Genomic DNA, 24772 nt, shown 5'->3' with positions numbered 1-24772 from the left:
ATTTTTTTAAGATACTAAATTTAAAGTCTAATTGTTTGGTTAGAAATTAATTACTATATTGGTTCGTAGCTTCCTCATGGTTCCAATAATAATAAATATAACGAACTTTATTGCATAAAACAATCATCACTTATGAATTCTGTGCTTGAATATACTGCTGAATTTAAAAAAATCAATACTATTAAAGTTGTCAATAATAATAAGGATAATAAAATTCAGTAATTAAACCTGACAAACAATGATTAAAACTTTACAATGAAAAATAGAAGTATGTAAAACACAATATTAATTTTTATAACAATCGGAGAATTTATTAATCAATTTTTTACTGAGAATACCCAAATTTCATACAAAAAATTATAAACTTGGTCATATTAGTAATCTATGAACGAAAACTTTCCTAATCCATACTAAACCTTGAAAATCTAATCACATTGATGGTAAATTAACTGTACCCTTATCGCATAACCCCTCATCCAATTAATTTTATTGGCATAAACTTACATGTGAATAGGGAAGTTACTATAAAGGATCCCATTTGAATGTAACGAGAAATGTCTCTTCAACGGATCAAAATTTATTATAATTCATGCACACCGATGTCTTCTCGGTGCGGTTCAAATTCAAAGAAGAAATTGTCGGAATGAACTTAACAAGTTTGAGGAATAAAGGGTTACATTTCATTCCCCAATGCTCAGCCATCCGTAGAATTAAAATGTATTCATAGAAGCTGAGGGTGTCGAGTTAACACCGATTTAAATATTTTTTTCCCGCGTACGTTCCCTTTTATTATTTATTTCAAAACAAGCATAAGAAATAGATATTAACAAAGCTTTGTGTAAAAACCGAAAAGAATTCTTTCAGAATCACTCATAAGTTGATAAACTTCTGCTTCCGGGTTTGATATACTTTCAATTCAAATCTTCAAATCGGAAAAAGTAATTTTTATTATAACTACTAAGCAATATATCATAATGTAACCGATCGGAACTATAGGATTTCGAGATATATTGTGAGTGTATGCATAGCGGTATTTCAAAATATCGATATTGAGTTTAAGTTTACACGCCTTGTGCCTTGAGCGAAGTACCTAGAATATAAAGTAACTCAAAGCTTATTCTAGTGCCACAAAAATCCCGTGGGATTTAGTAGCATGTATATGTGAAGCTGTTATATGATCTCAGTTTGCTGTATTCAATAGAGTGAAAGTGATACATTCGTAGTAATCATTCTGAACTGTTTGAGTTCTCTTCAACCAAAGAATAACATGGAATATGAAATCTTCCAAATTTATAAGTTTTTATCTATAATAAATAACAGATTAATACGCAAAAAGACACCAAATAATGATTGTATTAATAACCGAACAATAATAATTATTGGTAATGATATAGTTGGATCAGGAGTGAAAATAGATGTACAGAAAACGAAATGGTAGATGGTGGACGTGGTAAACACCAACAACAATTTATCAATAAAATATGTGCAAAAGAGAGCAATATTGTTTAGGAAAAGTAAAACAATTTGAATATCTGATGGTAAAAATTGTAAACAGAAATACATATATTCAAGAGGTAGAAAAGATCATTGGAAAAAGAAGCAAAACAACATGAACCAATGTGAGTCGTGTTATACAAGGATGATCCCTACCTTCACCTAGAGATGTCGGTAGTTGTTTAAAAAATATCACTGTATTAGAAATTACACAGCATCACACACAGTACAGCATCAGCTATCAATAGTGAACTTTTTCACTGAATTTGTAAACATTGAAATAATTGGTTATTGTTATGTGATACAATACTTTCATTTGAAAGGCATTAGTCAAACCAATATAAAAGCTGAACTAGATTCCACTCTGAATCAAGATGCTCCTTCGTTATCAACAGTAACAGTGGAAGAGTTTAAGCGTCCTTCTTATGATCTGCGAAGATCAGCATCGCAGTGATCGACCAAATAAGGTTACGACTCCAGAAATGACAGACAGTAGGTCAAAAGTAATGAATTGAAGTTTGAATTGCAACCTCAAGTAACTTATTCGCCAGATTTAGCCTACTTGGATTATTTTCTGCTCCCAGACTTGAAAAAATGGCTCGGTGCTCAAATATTTTCCAAAAGTAAAGAGGTGATAATGCCAGTTAATGGCTATCTTGAGGAGCTTGACGATTCTTATTATAACAAAGGTATTGAACGGTATTGCTGGAAAAATTGTATGGAACTTGAAGATTACCAATATTATCAATTCAAGCAAAAATTATAGGTTATAGAAAAATTATTTGTCCAACAATGCTGTACTGCTTCAAATTATGGATATTATGGAAACAGGTAGGAAATCAACTGGAAGTGTGCTGGGAGAATTCAATCTGATGAAGGGGCCTTAAGCAGAAGAACGAGTCTCAGGACCAAATCAATACATCCTTTAACGAGTCTGATGAATTTTACGAAATTTTTCTCATCAGAGTCACCTTATGTCATATTAAATTCTTCATTCTTGAATCATGCGCCATTCAAAAAGTTGATATATATATATAGAAGTTAGCTACCATAAGAACACAAGTTGGTATATTTCATATCGTTGATTATCAGCAATAGTTTTTGTGAGTTAAGTGACATTACAGCCGTGGAAAAGCTTGGAGGGTGAAAATTAAACGTAGTTGCTGAAGGTTATGTCGACTATAAAATGAAGAACAACTTAAAACAAGGAAAGAGAATGGCGGCAATAATTATAAAGAATAACTGTAACATTCAAAGTGTTGACAAGCACCACTACCATAAAAGGTACAAATATAATAAGACAGGTGACAAAAATCCTTAATCGGAATAATACTACTATCAATTATAATATAATGTTGATAAAATATTTTATTTATTTTTGTCATTTCTGTGAATAAAACATAGTATTTCATACGCGACAAATAGCTACTACTCGTTCGATGAATAATATATTGTGTTTAAGAGACATGAGTGGCTATGATTGAGCATACTTTTTCAATCACTGCCAATACTTCCCATTGTCTTTCCGTCACAATTAATAAATTATTTCTGACATCACAAAAAATTTTACTCTATGAATGAGATAAACTGAAATGGCTTTTTGTATCTATATAATTCATTGTTCCCTAAATAGCAACAATTCTTGAGGTAATTAAAAGATATTTAATCATCATTTTGCCCTTTTTTGTTCCTATCGTGATAAGATAGAAGCCGCGCCAGAGTTAAAATAATTGGATTTTTGTATATTAGTGTCAGCACAGTCATTTAACACAGAGGGATTTTCTCAACCGAAGTTATCTGACAGGACGAAAACTAGATCTTTATATTAGAACGAAAAAATTGTACCACATTTTTTGTTCTAATCTCACTCCGATTCTACTTGATATTATTTTTTAAAAACATCTAAATAGTCTCGTAATTATACTGCTATTACATCCATTGTGGATGATAGCCGCCCTTTTCAGCTCTGTGGATTCATATTTTGCGGTGAATCAATTAACCTTCCACTTTCCAGCATAGCTCTTTCTCGCTCTACCTATTTCCACTACTACTGCACGATTTGTTTCCAGTACTTCAGGTCGACCTCTTGATCATCCTATCGCTGGTTACCACTCTAATAATTTTTGCAAGAGGGCTTTCGGATCTGTTCTCGTATATATCCAAACCTTTGGATCTTTATCACTGTCACTTTATCAGACTCTTTCACTTTGTTCCCAATCTCGTGATTAATAAACCTCTTCAGGTATATTCTTTCTGTCTTGACCGAACCAGTAACCTCCTCAAAATATTCAAAGATTCTATTCGTCCTCTTTGACAGGCAAATGGTTCCGGCTTCGTATGTAATGACTGATGTGTATTTTCAGCATAGCGTCCTTTTGCAGCTCTTTAATCCTCAGACACTTTACATATCTCCAGTACACTCTATTTACTGCTCTGGTTTTCCTCACCATTCCTAAGCTTCTATTATTTGCCTCGTTTATTGTCAAACCCATACAGCTTACTATTTGTAATTGTATTGTATCCTTCCACAATGATTTCCCTTTTACTATTCGTCTTTCCCTTAGCTAACGACAAATACTTTCCATATAGGTGGATTCTGTGGTGGGTTCAGTATAGACCCAGACTTGGTCCAAGTATGTACTAGAGTTGTCTCTAGCCCTAGCTTAGAAGCCATTATTGGCACAGCCTTGGTGGGAATCTGGGATAATAACAATGTCTCTTGCTTGGTTTTTAAGCCTAGACCAGTCCTGGATGCCTATATAAACTAAATACTGATTTGCAACGCTGGGCCATGCTGGTTGCCTGTAAAAATTTTATTCATAAAAAATCATGTTGAAAGCTAGATAGATATCTATTATAGATAAGATATTAGAACAAAACTTTATATAGTTATTTAGAGTTCAGGCAAGCCTGGCTGATTATAGGATGGCCGATGTCGGGTAACCCTGAAGTCAGCCAGGCTTCGGTGAACATGGGATGGCCGAGGCAAGTTTACTTAGAGTTCAGCCGAACCTGGCTGACTATGGAATGGACAGGTTACCCAGACTTCAATCAGGCTTGAACCATTATTGGTTAGCTAAGTCCGGGTTTACCAGCGTTGGCTTAAGCTAAGCCCCGTCGTTCAAGTCTGGAGGCTCATACTTGGATTGTTCTTTAGATATCCACCTTCAGCCTTCATTTCACCGAGCTTTACGGTCAAATTCACTTTAAGTTCTTCTAAGCTTCTCTTATCCTCTAACAGAAGTATCAGTTCATCTGCATATTTCCTACTATCTGTTTTAGGATAACGTCTTTCTCATATTCATCTCATCCCTACTTCCTTATTTAAGATGCTGCACAAAGTCGTTGTAACAGCGAGGGAGCTTTCATCTACCTAACCTTTTTTCTCATCACCAGTTCTCAACTTCTTCTGTTGATGCTGTCAAAAGAATTTTTAAGTTCACAAATATCATATGCATGTCCATCCGTGTTCATAAAACTTTTATACTGTTTGTGACATCGCATGCACTGCATATATTGTCGATCTGCCGGCCCAGGAACCCTACTGATAGTCTTCTAGTTCCTCTTGGATGTATAGTTCATCTCTTATGGAAATGATCAAATTGTAATTAGGAATTTTATTGATCTATATCTGTGTCAGAGCTTTCTCTCTCCTTTTTTCAGGAATGGAATGATTAGAGCCATATTCCATTCTGTGGGTATATTGGTCATTCACCTATTTCGGTGATTATGTGGTATATTTTTTCATTTTCTCCTTCTCTTCAATTCTTCGTTAAATCATATGTCAATAAAAAATAAAAATTTATTGAAGATAAGTGATGGTAACGTCGTTGTTGTCTCTGTGGTTTTCCAGTGGATGCCTCAATAGTGATGCGATAGTTAACATTTCTATAGGTCCCTTAAAAAATCAGTGATCGTCTTAAAAGTGTAATGAATTGCTTCGTGATAGCTTAATATTGATATGAAATAAATGACTCATCATTAGGGTTCTCCTATTTGAAAACAATCCATCTAATTCTGAAACATCACGAAAACCTGAAACGTCGATTAGTTCTAATGAAAAATCGATATTTCTTGCAATTAACACATTTTATCTTCTATTTAACTAAAACCGGCAACATATTAGATTAGAGTTTCGCAGCCGAATTTTTCCAACGTAGATTCGACGACATGTGTGTAGGCCTTTCCGTCCCAGAAATAAATTGGGGGTAAATATTTATCGCCCAAAGAGTCGGGTATGCATACGTTACCGTCGGGGCGTGTATGGACATGTCTACCTCGAGCTGTTACTGACAATGCCGTACAAATGCGCTTTGGAGATGGATGGTCGTTTGACCCATCTATCATCTGGATACGAACGGCCTCACATGAACATACGACCGCCTAAGGCATGTAGTTAGAGAAATGCTGCATAATTTTGTTTTTATGTTTGTCACATTGGAAGAAAAATTGTTCAACACGTTACGATTTATATACACCTTTAAAAGTGTATACAGGGTCTCCTAAAAAGTTATATATCAATAAACAAGTTATTGAGCAAAGATTCAAGAAATTACATTAAAACTTGTGAAGCGCCTGGAGCGTCAAAGTCATACCAACATCGGAATAGTGAATATAGTTTAATTAATATTAAAAAAGAGAATGCTCAGCTAATAACACAAATAAAAAAGTTTACCTATTGAAAGTTTGTGATTCTGATTTTAAAATAAAAAAAAATTCTGCACTGCAACTTGATTCTCTGATAACGAAATTAGATGATTTTCACTTATGAGATGACATAAGTCATATCTTGATGTAAGAAATAGGTAACAAATTCCACGATAAAACTCAGAGCGTTATCAAGATTTTTTGACTAACTAAATTTATTCATGATATTCACATCAATAACTTTGAATTTACTCAAATTAGAAGATTACCTGCTTTTTTAATTAAGTTACTGAAATACGCACACATAAATTGGTTCAAATAAAAAAAAGAAAATGAATTATCCAAAATCTCCATAAATAATAGATCAGAAATGCAAAAAACTTAGAATTATGTGATAAAAAAGGAGAGTTTAACGTACAATGTCGTTAGAATGAATACTTGAACGTAAACTCATATGCTATCTTCAATGCGTTTTCATTTTAAGCTCTCTTCTCTCAATTGAATATTTCAAGTCTTGAGAGACTTTATGATGTTGGAATGGTCGTAACATCATCACAATCATATTCTGTCGTTTAGAAGGCCCTTAAGATACCAGACGCGTGAATAGAAGAAAATTAAACTATGAGAAACAACCTTCTGAATACATATTTTTTAAAAAAAGCTAAGCGAAAGACATAAAAATTCTAATATATTTTTACTACAACCCGAGAGATAATCGCAAATAGGACTTTATTGTATAATCAGGAGAAACATTGCCTTCTCGAAAGTGCAGCTTTCCACTAATGGATTCATATAACTCCCTTGATATTGTGGCAGTAAAATCGGCTAGAAGGGTATTACTGAAGCTTCCTGGAATTTCTAGAAGAAATATTATCAAATTCTCGACGCTGGAGTATTTTTCCGAATCATTAATCAAATAAAGCACAATATGTATTAATTATTTCTCATAAATTTAATAATTTAATCCACCATTAGTTTTTTCAAAGTATTCGAATAATTTATGCAAAAAAAGAATTTGATTCAATACCAATCTGAAGGACATTTGAGAGAGAATTGGGAAGAAAATCAAAATGATGAAAAGAAAAAAGAAAGAAAAAAAGTGTAATTGTTGTATTTCGGTTCACTCAAAAGCTTTAACTTTTTTGTATTTTTTTGCAATTACTATGATATTCCTATTTAAAAACATGAAATTTCCTATCAATTCAATTCTATTGTCTCTATTTCTTTAAAAACCCAATGACCAATTCTTTGAGTGAACTTTTACCTAATATAACAATATTCAAGTTTCATAATCAAATTAGTTGAGCCGTAAATAAGTTTTTCACTCCAGCAACCAGTATTTTCTTCGTAATTAGTTCTTTGGCTTGAATACATTCCAATACAAAGCACGACGTTATCAGTTTTGTCTTTATTCAATATGATACTTATCTAAATATAGGTGAATTGGAAAAAATTTATTAATTGAGAAACGCAGAAACGTCATAATGAAATATATTATTCAAAATGTTGCGTTTAGCTTTTTTCAATGTCATCCAAAGTAACAACCAATTATGTTTGATTTATTGTTTTATCTGTTGTATTTAATACTGTTTGAATAGGGATTTTCAATATGAATGAGACAATGACCATCAGTAAAATCTCTTTTGTCAAAATTTTCAAGTGTTACACAAGCATTCGTTAGGTTATATAAAATGAAATTTAGGAACAAACTTTTTCATAAAATATTTAAAAATTCAATTAAAATTGATATCACAATCTATAGTAATGATGTGAAATTCACTTTGATATTCTGATACAAAAACAGGGTTTGATTCAATACCAATCAGTAGGGGAATGAAGGAATGAAGAGAGAATTGGGAAGCGTAAAAATTAATATGATAAAAGGAAAAAAACATTACAGTCGTGGAATTATTGATGAAAGTAATTTTATCTACAAATATAGTATTTTCCTTACTAACTTTGTTACAGTAAATATTATAGTTGTTGTATTTTCTTGCAGTTTTTAAACCCATCTGACCTGTAGTGTGGGTGTCATCTATTAGCGCTCAATACGTCTTTTATTTGTACATTCTTCGTAGACAAAGGACGCTTAACTTAAATTAGCAAACCAACGAAAACGAGATTTACATTGACATTTCCAATGCTACACAGAAATTTATTCAGCCAAGTTTGAATTCTAAAGTTTAAAATACTTATCAAAAGTTGACTTTGATCGGGAGCGGTGGATAAAGGAATTGTGAAATAAGATTACTCCATTTGGAAAGAGTTTTATAAAGTACAATAAGAAGATAGATTGAAAGAATGCCAAGTTAAAAGTTATTATTCACTTCCATTTGCTCAGGTTACTTCACTTAAGATAAGGATAGGGATAGAACTTAGGATAAAACTAAGAAAATTGGTTGGTATTCGTAGAGGCAATTATATTTTATATAGCAATAATAAAATTTCAATCTTAACTTAACTGCTTAACAGAATTCAGTGTGAGTGTTAAGTAAAGATTCACATTCAATAAGTATACAAAACAGAAGAGATAACCGATATATTGGGGATGTAATCTCGTAATGCCAAAGAACATTGGCAAAAACTATAAATAATTTTTTTTGCTCCTACTGTTCATTCAGATAAATTGGTGCACAAATTTACATAACCGAAGAACTGCTCAGATTATTTTGAAAAAAAAAATTGTTCTGATTACTTTGATATAAATATTTTCATAGAATAATATCAAGCAGATTGAATTTTGTGATACGATGGAAAACCTACTTGAACTACTCAAGCGATAATATGTCGATAGAATGCAACTGATCTCGAGATTATTTCACTATGGACTCAATATAAAAAAAATCAACATTCGGAGTGGGATTTTAGGGGATTACCGTATATACACGTTCTGGTTCAATAGAAACTTCACTTAAAATTAATATTTGGAACTATAAAAAGATTTAGTTGAACAAAAACGGTATTTCTGTTAACAATGAAAGTGAAATTCAATTTTTAGATAATACGTTCAATTCAAAATTCAAAAATTGTAATATCTGTTGGCTAAAATTCCCGCTTCTATTTTAATATCGATTCTAAAGAGGGTGCTCATGCTCAAAGAGTGGAGTAGGAATGTAGTAGAATAGTTCAATTTATTATAATTATCATCACATTCCATTCTAATATACACTGGTAAATTGTTTGGTAGGAAATTTTGCATTTATTCCAATGTTTAACAAAAGATTTTCCAAAACTCTGTATAAACTCAACAGCAAAAATACTCAGTTTTGGACTTATACTTTTGTTAAATATATTAATCTTTTCAATTTATCATAAGAATTGGTTACTTTATAGGTTATTTAAATAAAATATACCAAAAATAGATGATTTTTATTGATTATTTACAAAATAAAGAAAAAATTATGAATTAACACATTTGTGAAAAAAAGTTATTCTTCACTTTTATTAGGCTTACTTACAATTTATTTAATAGCGGGTATTACTCTCTCTCTGCTACGGCAAAGAGAGACTCTAGCCCCTTCAAGCATCGAAGAAATTAAATTTTGGACGTACTCCACCGGAATAGCATCCCATTCTTTTCAAAGAGCAATTTGGAGCTAATATATGTCACCCAGAAGGAGGATGAAGACGTCTAATACACCGCGCTAAATTATCCTGCTAATGCTCTATGGGATTCATATCAGAAGATCGTGCAGGCCAGTCCAGAACTGTGATTCGAAGTATTCGGTAACAATTCTGGCGGTATGTGAACTAGCACTATCCTGCATTGAAATGAATTTATCGCTAATAAATGGAGCAAATGGGATCGCCACAGTCTCAAGGACGACTTTCTTGAAGTACCTCCGAGCAGTCGGAGCCACATTATTTCTTAAAATCAGTTCAGTCCGGGCGTGCAAATAATCGCCTTTCTCTTCAATGCTTTTCCAGGAGCTTGGGCCCTGTCGCGAGTCGCCTTGATACGAATTCATGCACTCTGAGTCTCCGTCGCACTGTGTCTGCACTTACACGTGTATTTTGGGCCACTTCAAGTCTTTCCCGAACCTCAGAAGCCGTTAAATGTCGGTCTCTCAATACCAAAAGCGTAATTAATTGATAGTCAACTGCCGTTGTTGTCTTTGGTCGCCCACTGCGTGCCCTCCAAGTGTAACTAGCAGTCTCCTGGAGATGCCGGAGTACAAAGTGAATGGTAGACTTCGCTACCCCAACGTTTCGGCAATGTACCGTAAGCTTCGGTCTTCTCTGGCCAAGGCATCAGCTCGGGTTGTGTGAACATTTTGAAAGAACCATTAACCTGGACCAAAATAAAAAAACATGTCTACTAATCACAGAAAAGTCTTGGTAGGATAATCAAATGTGCGAAAAACTACTCACAGTTTAGAATAGGTCCGACAGGTCAACTGAAGACAAATACATCAAATCCGAGTTTTATCCAATCATTTACTAATTTTGAAGGAATTAGTTCAATAGACTTGGAGCCTACATTCTTTGTAATAACTAGAATACCCACAAAAACAAACACATAACTGAAAATTAGCTTCTAATAAAAAAAATATGAAGTGAAGTGATTTTTTTGCTGTTGAGTGTATAAAAATAAGGTTATTTTATGAAAAAAATTGCTCAAATTTTCAAAATATCAAAATCTGAAAATCAATCAGCCACATATTAATGCTAATGATCTTTAGTGTAGTCGCAGTTTACAAAGTGTCAAAACCGATATTGGTTAATAATTGAACAGCTGTGAACAGAACTGAGTTATATATTTATATTTATAATTATGCGTGAATTTTGGTGAGCATTACGAGATATCACGAAACGTGAGGAGCTAGAGCACTGCATTTTTGATTGCCACAATTCTAAAGGTAGTAGTTCTGACTGCAGTGACTACCATCACATACAATTTGCCCATGAAATTTGATTTTTTTAAGAAAAAATGTCCCCGCTATGAGTTAATTGAATTGCACTCTTGTTATTCACTGTTTTAGTTTTTTGTATCTCAAAATATATCACCTCAGCTATACCCAACTCAACAAACTATTATTCATTGATGAAATTTGAATATATGTTTTATCTTTGTTCCAGTACATAGGCACCCAAGTGCTCGGCTTCATATTCGGTTTATCTGGTTCTGCAGTTCTTTTGGATAACAGCGCTAGAGATTCCCATTTCCAACCATGGGTTCGAGAACGTATGCGACTTCTAATCATGAACGCTCATCACGAGCAATCCCAACAAACACTCGCCATGATTCAAGAAAATGTAAGTGTGGTTTGTTTTTTACTATTTTTCTAGTTTCTCTTCCATTCGAATGAAATTCAATTCGAGTTTTTGTAAAATCCTGCTATGTAAAACGGAATATTCCATTTTCCGAAAGTCAAAGTTTGTGAAATGCATAAATGGATGCTGGGTGCGATGCAGTAATGTTTCTTATTCTATATAAGAGTTTGAGGGAATAGAGATGAGAATGAATTTATTTTATCCTTCTACTGGGACCTGAAGAATAAAATTGTCTGCATTGTAAATTCCCAACTCGCTAGATTAAATCTAACGACAAAAGTAATGTTTTGGAAAAGGTTTGTTCCAACAACTGTATTAGTACGGACAATTTTAGATATCAGAGCGAATGTGTAAATTTTTATTGCGAACTGTATAATAAAAATCAGGATACTACAAGTATTAGAATAATATATTTAAATTACACGACTTAGCCAATCAAAGGTCTATTATTCAAGGTATCTATATGGGAACGTACCCAAATACAAAACCATATTAGCCCAGTTAAAAATAAGTATAATGTATTCTCACATATTTCTCACATTTTTTATGGGGGCTCAAAATTTGGAAGTGCATCTTTAAATTGACACATGATTTGATGCAACGCTATATACAATATTTTATGTAATAAAATTACCAATACAGGGATGCTTTTTAAGTGAACATAATCACTGCATTCATTTGCAGTTAAATTTATTTTGTATGTTGTGTCTAAATCGTCTTGTTTTAGGTCTCTTCTGATTTTAAATTATTTTATTTTAAACCTGTTGGAAATAAGCATTTCGAAAACTTTCAGTCTTTATCAAAATATGATTTGACACTAACAATTTGCGTGTTTACATTAATTATTAATTGAAAGAAAATAAATATTTGGAAAAAATGATGAACAATATATTCAAGAAAAGGATAATAAGGATACTATAATCAACTAATGAACAAAACATCAGAATATTAAGTATTTCCCCTTAGCAATTTAGGGGAGCGAGGGGCTAGTTGTAACAGGGGAAAGTAGTAACAAGCATTTTTTACCTACATAATAGAAGAACATTCGTTTGATTTTCAGCCTAACCTACTACGTAATCCCCTTTCTATCGTATAAGCTTGATCAGTACCCCGCCGGAGAGCGCAGGAAGCGGTGTTGTGCAGACTTTTTTTGTTTATACAAAATTGATTATCGTAGACTTCAAGTTGTTTCGCAGTTGTTGATTTATACAAATACACTAAAGGTTGTAACACTTTAACGGGGCAAATTGTAACTTGTTACTTATAAGTTCTATGATAAGAATTTATTTTATATCTGGATCATTTCATCAAGTTTGTTAGACCGTCGGAGCAAGAGCCTGTCCTCCTATTACTTGACAATCATTCACACTTGAACATCTCAGAGGTGAAAAAAGCAAAAGAAAGTCATGTTATCATGCTATCTCACCTCACTGTTCACATAATCTGTAGTCGCTGGATGTTGGAGTTTATGGCCCATTCAAGAATTACTTAAGCCGAACACAGACAGCATGGATGCATAACAACGAAGGGAAAACGATGACCGTATACGACATTCCTGGGATCGTTAAGGATTCTTTGCCATATCAATGAATTATTCTAATATTATGAATGGTTTTAAAGCCACTGGCATATGGCCTCTAAGTGTAGATATTTGTAAAGATTCAGATTTTGCTCCAACTTATGTTACAGATCAGCCAAATCCTGCAAACAAAGAATCTGAAACAGATATGAACATTACTGCCTCCAGCTCGACAACAGATCTGACTAATATAGATTCATTTGATAATTGTACCTTAGATATGAGTATCAGTGAAATCATGGAAAATTGTAATCCAGAAACTTCAACTTTACCTGGGGGTCAATCGAACTGTGAGCCGATATCTGGACCTTCTGGTATTCAAAAGTAAAATGATTTCTCTCCATCTAAAATAAGGTCTTACCCGAAAGCTCCACCACGAAAATTGACTAACCGCCCTCAACGTAAAAGACAATGCTGTGTTCTCATAGATACGTCCAGAGAAGGACACAAAGAAAAGTTAAATAAGACAAAGAAAGCACAAGAGACTAAGAAGGGTAAAGGAAAGGAGAGGAAACAGATAAGATGAAAATAGCTAAAAGACAAGGAATAGAAAAAGTAAAAAAGAAAGTTTCAAATTCTGATTTGGAATACTTAGCTTGTGTGGAAACTTATGAAAATTCAAACGAGGATTGATACAATGCATTATAAATAAGATGTGGGCACATGTGAAATGTGCAACAGAAAATAAGATCTCATTGCATATTTTACCTACGTCAATCAAAAAATCAGATTATTTAATTATTTAAGAAATTGATATTTTGTTACTGGCTGTGAGCCTAAAGTTACTATATAGTTTGAAAAAGTTTAAGAAAGAAAAAAACTTAAAAGTCTAAGTTTGTTATAATGCTAAATAAGTCAAATGTCTGATTATTGAAGCAGTTAAGATTATAAATGGTTCTAAGCCTAAAATGCCTTGATAGTTTAAGTAAATAAACAACATGTTTCATATTTGTTTATTTTTGAATATTTTCTTTCAGATTAAAAATTTGACTTAAAGTGTCTAAGCCTGTTTTAGCGTTTGTAAAGTTTCTTATGCTAAATATGCCAAATAAATCTTTATAAAATATAAAACTGGTTTTCAATTCCCAATGTTACAATTTTCCCCAAGCCTGTTACAACTATTCTCAATCACGGGGTAAGTTGTAGCACAAGTCAGTGTTTTTTCAGTCGTTTCTACCAAAAATCGTTACAGGTTCTAACAAAAGTTTATTTGGGATCGATAGTTGAATAGTTGTTAATTGGAATAGTACTGCTAGACTTCATAAATACGAACCAAGTAAGCTTTCATAGCCAAGAAGCGATAAATTGTTACAACTAGCCCCCTGATCCCCTAAATCATAAAGGGCGTAATAAATCAACCAAATATATCACTGAACAAAAATCTAAAACACCCAAAAACAGTGATATTATATATCGAGTGCCTTATACTGATTGTGCAGGGCAGATATCTCAGTATTTAGAAAATAGACTAAAAGTTCATCAATACGATAAAAATAATTATACTGCATTAACTAACCACGCAATATCGGGAAAACATAAATTTAATTATAAATATTCAAAAAATTCTTGGAACAAAATCTAATACAAGGAAATTTCTAGAGATAGTTCACATTCATAAGAACGAAAAAGCTATAAACCACAAATAATGTGATTGATGACTGCTACATATTTTTGACATGTGAAAAACTAGGGAAAATTTAATTTCTCTTGATGAAACCGATTTCTATTTTGATTTTATTTTGATATTCATGATGTCTACGATCTATTGATTAATATAAATACGGAAATTGTCAGTGTCAAATCAAATTTTGACTGAAAGTAGTCGAAACTTTAAATTATTAACTGTCTTAAAAAAAACTGATTTCAAATCAGGAGAGACCTAAAATCAAAACCATTTAGAAACTTGAATATATCAGAAGGTCTAAGAAATCAAAAATTGGATAAATTTTTTTTATTTAGTTCATCACATTTTTTATAGTTTAGTGTGAAAACAATATTAAATTGATATATTGATGGAGATGCTGCTTCTGATGTGATAACCCCCTAGTGGCACGCTATTGGTGATTTTTTGTGTGGAACATTTAGAAGAATATCTTTCAAGAAAGTTAGTAAATGTTACAGGAAGAGTATGAACCAGCAGTCGTTCTGATCCGGATAGATATTTTATGTACGAAACCATAGAATGAGTGCGAAAGAATGTTTAGAATTACAAGCGAAGAAAATGCTGAAACTTCATATTGTAACTTTACTAATTTTTTGAAATTGAACTAACTGCGTTCACAGGAATCATTCATATACTTGAATAAAATTCTACACAAAAAGAAACAAAAGAAATGGTTGAATAGACTTTCCTAGAAATTATTTAGAAGAAATACTGTGAATAAACCGTTTGCTACTAAAGCAATTATAAACACCTAAACAAATTCCGCCATTTATAATAAAAATGAAAGACGCCGTCCAAAAAGAGCCGAGCGAATTCGCTGAATTTATAAAATTCCATACTAGCATAAGACAGGGCCGGCATAGGAAACCATTTTGCGAACTTTTTCGTAATAATGTCTTAAATGTCCTACTGTTAAAGCTGATGATTCTCAGTGAAATTACGATTATCAGACAGAACAAGATGTTAGCGGTGATATTAAAAGTTCAAGATGAAGAGTTTTATCAGCTAGCAACGAAACAAAGAAGACTATCACATTTGTGTACCAGAAATCAATTCACAATTTGTGAAGAAAAATGTATTTTGATTGATGATGCTAAATATTATTACAGTCTAATATTTTTAAATGAGTGAACATAACAAAAAGGTATCTTTCCGCTTCACTATGTTGCTATGCTTCACAAATTTATATTGTTATGAACTCGTCCACCGACTTAGACCTTGAGGCCAGTCCTGTTACAACAGTTTGTCTAAACTAAAGTTTGGTGTACTCAGCGTTGTATTTCAAACAAGGTCTACTTATGTATTTTTATGGCCTGTTTTTGTAGAGATATCAAAAATTTTCTTTCCCAGGAAACATCTTGTTTGTTTTGCTACAATTTGAGCATAATTTTCCAATAATAGCTAAATCACCAACTTCTTGTTCCTTATTCCTTAGCTATTGAAAGGAATTTCAATAATTTATCAATGAAAAGCAAGTATATCTAGAATAAATTATAGTACTATGTATTTAGAATAAAAATGTAAAAAGCCGTTCCAGATTCATTCCAGTATACAATTTGCGTTGTGATCAAAATTTTATTCCAAACTTGAGAATACACCCATTAAATATTATATACCTGCAGAGTTACTTCAAAAATAGTTATTAATATTTTTCCATTAAGGTTTTTATCGTATGAGAAGTATTTCAACAGCAGTGCTCCATAATATTCTCTCACTAATTCAACAGGATTGGAACGATAATAAACCCTTGAGACCGAATCACTGCGAGGAGTGCTGATAAGGTAGATGATCATATAACGACAAATTCGTATAGAAAGCTCCCGAGACTAACAACCGTGTTATTGTGGACTAGAAATTTGTCGATTTTAATCACTGTATTTTACGTTCATCTTTAGATTTATCGGAATAGAAGATTCCTTTCTGGATTTTTTTTATAAGGATTGAGGATATTACCACTTGATAAGAAAACAATTTGAAGTTAATCGTGTATTATATTTATTAGTATATGAAGCATATTTTCATGAAATTACAATCAAATATGTTGTGGACATTTTGTACTTTCACTTCATTGTTTTTTATATGTTTTGAATATATATTCCAAATTTATAAAGAAGCCGGTCGTGTTCGATGATGTTAAACGAATCTAGAGTTTGGTGAATGCGCTGGTCATTCATTCATTGGAAGGTTTGTTTATCTGTCTTTTTTTATACCTGTTTACTTTATGTTGTGGCCGTTTTTATGGACAATTTCTAAAAAGGCCTCTTTATTTGTACACGGCTAATTAGGAATTTCCAGGGAATCAAACATTATGGAAAGTGAGATGTATATAAATAAATCTCCAACAGACACAAAAGTCAGTACACAATTTGGTGTCATAGTGAACAAATCAGGACAGTGAAATCTATGAATATAAAGCAAACATGTATCTAAACGAATTTAGTTCGTTAAATATTATTAATAAGTGATTGGTTTTCGTAAAAATCAGAGCTTAAGCGAAGCCGTATGACCTGCTAAGACCAGCATCGCAGTGGTCGACTAAATGAGGTGACCACTCCAGAAATTTTGAAGAAAATTCATAAAGCGGTACTGGATGATCGTCGACTGGAAGTGTGCGAGCTAGCAGACATAATAGGCATTCCAAAAAGGGCAATACATTACATATTAACTTGAAATTTGGTCATGAGAAAGCTTTGCTCAAGATGAGTGCCACGTTTGCTCACAATGGAACAAAAACAGCGCGTGAAGATGTTTCCATAGATAATTTCACTAAAATAAAGCCGAATTGGGTCTATCACTTCAAACCCAAAACAAAAGAACAATCAAAACAATAGACTGGGAAGGGATCAGCTTCAAAGAAAGCAAGGTCATAGCGGCGGTTTTATGGGATGGTAGGGATAATTTTCATTGGCTATATTGAAAAAGGAGAAACTATCAACAGCGAGTATTCTCCGAACTCATTGCAACGCTTAAATAAAGAAGTCAAGCAAAAACGGATGCAGTTGGCTAAGAAGAAAGTGTTGTTTCATCAGGATAATGAACTAGCTCACACATACGTTATTGCAATGTCCAAAATTGATACAATAGTGTTTGAATTGCTACCTTATGCAGCCTAGTCGCCAGATTTAGCCCTCTTGGGCTATTTTCAGTTCCCAAAATTGGAAAAATGGCTCGTTGGTCAAAGATTCTCCAACAATGAAGAGGTGATGTCGGCCCTTAATAGTTATTTTGAGGAGCTTGACGATTCTTATCGTGAAGAGGGTATAAAACTTGAGCATCGCTGGGAAAAGTGTATGAAGCTAAAATGATATTATATTGAAAAATAGATATGTGTTTTCCCAAAATGTTTGTATTTCGTTCGTTAGGTTCAGACTTGTCAGTTTCAAGCATGAGTCTATCACTTTAAAGGTTATCAATGTGACATGATGAGCTAGCAGATATAGTAGGAATTTCGAAAAGTGCGGTACATCGCATTTTAACTAAAAATTTGGACATGGGAGAAAGCTGTGGGCAAAACGAGTGGCTCCTTTGTTTACAATGAAACAAACAGCATCGTGAAGATGGTTCCATTGAATTGCTACCTCATTCACCCTTTTCGTCAGTTTAGCACTTTTGAATTAATTTATGTTTCCAGACTTGAGGACTTAGCTTAATGGTCAACGATTTTCTAAAAGTGAAGAGGTGATGTCGGCAGTAAATGGGTATTTTGATTATCTTGACGATTCGTATTATAACAAGGGTATTGAACTTATTGAACATCGATGTGAAAAGTGTTTGGAACTAAAATGAGATTACGTTTAAAAATGAATATTTTGTTCCAAAATTTTGAAACTGGACGATCATGATTAACTTAGGTTACCATGATAATCGTGAGAAATTATTTCTCGCCATATTAGCGGGTTTTTCATTTTATTGCATACGTAGAGAACACGTCACATGTAATGCTTTAAAATTGAAAGATCATGTTTACTCAAGGAAGATATAACAACATACTTCGTTTTTACAGGGTTCTTACAAGTTTGTTGTTGTATTGTGGATTGCAAAAGCTTGTCGAATTTGTGAAATAAGCCAGATAAAATCAGATGATATTGAAGATTTGGGAACGTTATTGATTGTGAAACTTTTAAGGAATCAAAGAATAATGTAAAAAGGTAACATAACCCTTTGTCCAGCAGTAGCAAAGGATAGCTGCCTAATTTATGCTTATCACAATGAAAAATATGATAATCAGCTTGTGAGTAAAAACCATTTTTATTAGGTTCTAATGGCTAAATTTCCTCAACTTGAAAATGCTAACTCATAAAAAGGTCATTCATTTCGGAGATCGTTTGCTACACTCTTAGTTGAATCTGGGAGAGACTTGATGACACTCTAGAAACATGGCGGTTGGAAGTCAACAACGGTTGCTGAAGGGTATGTTGATAAATCGGAAGCATACAGGACAGAAATAGTTAATGAAGTATTTAGAATATGTGGTAGTGATGAAATAACGCCGAATTTACGAAGTACATCAACAGCAGTTGTGATGGCAGGAATAATTAAAATTTCAATACGAGAAAATTCGACTATTAAACTGAATAATCCATTAATGAACGTGTCATTTATGTAATGCACATTTAGTAATTATACTTTTGATATAAAGGAATCACTGTCTCTCACGTTCTTAATTTATTCAAATACTTTACACTTCACTAACTTATAATATAATTCAGTTATCACTATCACTCAACTAACTTGATTAATTTATTCAAATTCTTCGATTAATTTCTATTTTGGTCTGTTCCCTACGACTATTTATTATAAACTGAACTAAACTGCGCTACGCAAACTCTCTATATATCCCAAAAAAATTATGAAAACTCTTGCTTATTTGTTCATTCAATATCCTTGAAAAAAGTACTGAGTTTTCCCAAGGAAAACAGTAATTTTATATAAAGTATACCTAACAACCGAGATAGAATGTCTATTTTTTTCCCGTCACAGGTAAAACCATATTTTACAATCCTACTGCAAACATTTCTTCCAAGTATAATTTTTCACCATAAAAGGATATGTTATTATTGACATGATTCCTTCATTAATAAAAACAACAAGTATTATCTTGAACCTAGTCGAGTAGCAATTAACGAACTGTAAACAAAGCAATTTATATTATTTCTATTAACTTTCAAAAAGCACTCTTCTTTTAAATATCCTTATTTATACAGCATCATAAATTTCATTCTTATACTGCCTAAGGGTCCCGAGCAATAAATCGAGCATTAGTTGAGTCTTCGTATACCCATATTTTATGACTACCTCTATTTTTATTGAAATTTCCCTCATCTCCTAGATGCGGACTTCATTTAAAAAAGTCTTGGAAATCGCTACAAAAATAACAAAAGATTTGACATATCTGAAAGTGTCAGGAATCTAATAAGCTCTGTTTCTGAAAGAAATCAGAAGCGTTTTATGATGATTTATAGATGAAATTCTAAAGATTGGTTACATAGAATGAAATATTGTCAAGAAATTCAAACAAAAATCAAGCCAACCAGTTAAGAACGGATATATAGAACCGATAACGATTTAGATAAATATAAAACCAAGTTGAAATTATTGCCAAACCATACGATTAGAAAATTAAGACAAAAACAAAGAAAATGTTTTCGTAAATTGATTGTTGCATCCAAAACGCAGCCTTTGAATTGATTATCGAACTTATCGATTCCCTAAAAAATCTTTTTTATGTAAGAAATAAGTACAAGAGGCTAATAAACCCTATTACACTCGAGAAGTTCCAGTGGTGAATACCGTGTGAAGATGCCTTTTGAAATCAATCTAGAACTTCTGTAGGCTGTAGTGTTCGGAAAAGTCGTGCCTTTGTAGCTGAACCCACAGCATCGATATCGATATCGACCTGGATAGACCGATCTTTGAGAAAGCTACTAAGCCAGTCGATAAGTGAGGACGACAAACCGTACGATCTTAACTCAATTGGTAGGTTAAAATGCCAAAACCTGTCAAACGATTTCGATATGTGCAGTGTGATTCCCCATGCTTCTCAATAGCTTTATTTCATACATTAGTGACAGGAGATCTAGATTGATCTATGTTCACTAAAGCCTGATGATGCTAGCAGGCTCAATATATCTCAGAATTTGCTGGTTAACGACTTCCTCCATGACCTTGGCAATAGCTGGGACTAAAGCAATCGGACGGTAGTTTTTGAGAACCGTCGTTTTTATTTTTTTTGCTATGGGTTTAACCTGAGCAACACTCCAATCCGGAAGGAAAGACATCTTCTATATAATAAGAAAAGAGTTTGCATAGTGGACTTGTTATTTCAGCTGTGCATTTCTTCAATACGATTGGTGGTATTTCATCAAAGTCAATTGCTGTATTCATGCCCAAGCCTTTGAGAAATTTTGCCACATCTCAATGTCGTATTTCTATTCCTGGCATCGATGAACTATCTCTAGAGTGGCTCGGTGGTAGCTTTCCACGGCAATCAAGAAATGAATTTGAAGCAATCATGTGACCTAATGAGTCTGCCTTCTCTTCTGTGGTCACTGCGATTTACTCATCTTCTTCAGTCAACGGTGGAATTTTTGACAATAGCCTTGGCTGACCTCTTTTGATACAGATAGCAAAGACCTTGATACATTTGGACAGTTGAGTAGTTTGTTTTTTACACTCTCGTTGTAGTTTGAAATTTTGAAGAAATTTTTATTTTTAACTTTCCATTCATAACAAAAATAATCAACTTAAAAAGCCATATTAGAAATTATTTTATAAATAGAATATTGAAAATAGAAAAAAATAATCTATAAACATTGAAATCAATTACCAATGAAAACCTTTGACGAATTAATTAAATATTATTGAACGTATCTTTTGAATGTTTGTAATCCCATCCAACGCATTGAAAAATTAATCCTTTCTCTTTGACCAACTTCGGCTCTAAAGGGATCAAATAGAAATAAACTTTTTGGTGAAAGCAATCAATTAGTAAATACCCTATCTCTTTGTAGCGATTCATATGTTCTGCATTCGCATTAAAATCAATCAGCTTTATTTGGTTGGATAGTAATTGATTACTATGGCGATTATTTGTTAAAGTGAGTTCGATTTTGTAGATTTCCATAATGCGACAAATATTTGGTGAAGGAGTGAAGCCTCCACCAGTATTTCAAACTTTCATATGTAGGGTGTCTCGCATAAGAGCCGATACAAAGCAGAGGCGTAAAGGAGAGCGTAGAGAAATTTATCTTAATACCCTGAGAAGTTATAGAACTTTGAAGTACGGCCCTATATTTGGAGAAAAATGAGTTTTTTTGCAACCTTATAACTTGAAAATATGAAATTTCGTACACTGTAGCAGACTGTTAAGGGCATTACGTAATGGTGAATAGAAAGCGATAGAACAATCCTAAAGGCTTCATTAGAGGTGACTCAGCATTGAAATGTCGCAAAAGTTTTTTATCTCAGTTAATTTGGAAAAATGTTTTGACTATTTGAAATTCAGTTGTTTTAGTCAGTATCGGATTAAGAAGTAGTGGGGCCTGGGACATAAATCGACCCGGGGCCCACTTAAGGAAATCAAAATCAGCTCAAATTCTTTCAAATGTAATATGTTAATGTCAAATTAAAGAGGTATCGTCACAAGCAATCGGTAGGGTATATATACATTAGGAAAAGTTTCGATCATATCTTATTCAATAATCCATTTAATCATTTTCAATCGTATTAATAAATTATATGTATTATTAATCAATTCGGGTTGAAGTATATGAGAAATGAATTGCTGTTATCTACAAAATAATTCAAATTGTAGATCACTCGAATATATTTCTACTAGAAATTTCACTCGTATTTCTAATTCATCATCATTTCATACATTTTGATTGCATGGATTATAGAAATTATTATTATTTACAGTATAAAATTATTATATAGATTAAAAAATTAGTGTGTGGATTGCATTACACTAATTTATTTATTTTATTTAAATTTCCAAACAATTTTTGGAACAAATGCGAATTTTGTAGTAAATCCAATATTGTTTCTAAAATAAATGATCAAATTAGTAATTTTGAGGGTACTTGACGTACTCGGAGCCCGGTGCATCAGCCTCCGTAGACCCTTCCTAAATCCGACGCTGGTTTTCGTAATTGAGTTGATATAATTTTTTATTGAGTGGAAATTTTTCTCCTGACAAGTAGTTGATGATTTATTATTACATGACATCTGTCACAATTTTTTCCGGAAATTAACCGGAGAAGAATAAACACCCTAGGAAAAATCACAATTATTGAGATCCGGTGAGAGGGGAGGCAATTCCTATAAACTCTCTCACATTAATACTAGAATGGGGTAGTGATCTATCATTGAAAATGTTTCAATTTTCAATAGAAACTCTAAATAAGTTTCTCCAGTTAGCAGATTTGATTACTCATGATAATTAATCATAAATGTAATAACCATACCATTAAAGCAAAATCTCATTAGCTAGTATTTGGAAAATGAATCTCCTAACGTGAAATAAATCGATAGAAACTCACTCGCTGAACCAAGTCTTGAGGTAACAACTCGTAGACCTTTTGGACATGATATAGATTGAGTAAATTATGTCGAATAGTTTGGAGTGAAGATGTCTAGATGAAGATCAGTGCTAATATGTAGTTGATCGACAATAGTATCCAGAACAACTCGGATAATTCGAACAGAATGTTTTCGATGAACACCACAAAATGTTTGTTTATGAGGAACTAATCGATTCTACAGTTTCCTTCACAGAAAATTAAAACCAATAACATCCAGATGATCGCCTGATGAGTATTTACTTCTCATTTAAGAAAATTATACTACAAGAAGTGGATTGCAATTTGTTAAATTTGATGTACCCATAAATTCATACCTAATTCTTGTTTTTCTTGTAACTTTCGTTGTGTTCGGCTAGTCACCTTGAAAATAAAAAAACTTTTAATGAAAAATTACAACAGCAAGAGAGCTTGAGAAATTATTTTTCTTCGAAATTCTGGACCCTCATTTGAAGACACTATAAGCAATGTAATTTGGTATAGAGGTAAATTCCCCTCAATCGTTATATTTTCGGATCCCCTTTTCGACTCTGATCTGTATCGGTTCATGTACGGAACACTCTGTATCAAATGATTTTTGATAACTTATTCTAGAATATACTGTATGAAAGTATTGTTAATTAATTTTATCACTGCAAAATGTGTCTACTAGAATAATACTTTTACAACAATAATTTGTTCAAATGAATAATGTACCAAAATAAATTATTTCCAAAATAACTTATTCTAAATAAAATATATCTCGCATGCAATAATGAGCGATTTTCAACTTTTTGCATTTATTTGCAGGAAAACATCGGTTACATGTCTTTTTTTTTAAATGAACCAGCAAAATAATGGGCCAAACTGTATGTTCGATGAAGTTCCAGCTCATTGTAGCAAAAGTCGCGGCAAAACAAATTGTACTAACTCTTCAAAAAATTTCCGTAATAATCGATTTTTGCTACTTCTTGAAGTCTTGTTTTCTTCAATCAATATTACGTTATTATTCCATTTTTTTCAACTAAATGGATAATTTTTCCCCATAATATATCTCTATATCTTCTTGCAAAATATCGATAACAATACACAAAAAATAATTTGTTTTTCTTCTGCAGTATAAGTATAGCAGCACTTTTAATTAGTACTACTCTTGCGAACTATTTATAAACAATATATATTTGTTGGTTTTATAATGAACAATTTTAATTATGACGTCGATTAGATTGTTAACTAATTATCAATATTTCATTTTCAAATAACATTACGGGAGCCTGTCACGTATTAGTCTACTAATTTTCAACTAAATTTAACATTAAGCTTCAGTAATTTGCTCAAATTTGTTTATACTACACAATACATTAAACAAATAATCCCATCAATATATGGATGAATATCAAGTGTTCTAGAAATTAATCAATTAGTTTTGTTAGAAGAAATTGTTAAGATATTTCAGAGTTTTAGATGCAAATTGAGATTTCGAACATGTACCTTAAACCATTATGCAAATATACAACCTTCTGCTAATTTTTCTATAATTTTATTCAATGCGAAATT

The 24772-nt window shown here is 32.5% G+C and overlaps 1 protein-coding gene across 1 annotated transcript in view; it reads left to right on the top strand.

The window, feature by feature from the left end:
- The window catches only part of LOC130447761 (tetraspanin-2A), a 207612-nt gene that overhangs the window by 145230 nt on the left and 37610 nt on the right, over window positions 1–24772 (top strand). Inside the window, exon 3 of the mRNA XM_056784748.1 lies at window positions 11221–11397. Within this exon, the coding sequence (XP_056640726.1) occupies window positions 11221–11397 (177 nt within the window). The remainder of the gene's footprint in view (window positions 1–11220; window positions 11398–24772) is intronic.

Source organism: Diorhabda sublineata, chromosome 8, assembly GCF_026230105.1.
Source record: "Diorhabda sublineata isolate icDioSubl1.1 chromosome 8, icDioSubl1.1, whole genome shotgun sequence".
In the NCBI taxonomy this organism is placed as follows: Eukaryota; Metazoa; Arthropoda; class Insecta; order Coleoptera; family Chrysomelidae; genus Diorhabda; species Diorhabda sublineata.
This window is presented reverse-complemented; position numbering and strand designations above follow the sequence as displayed.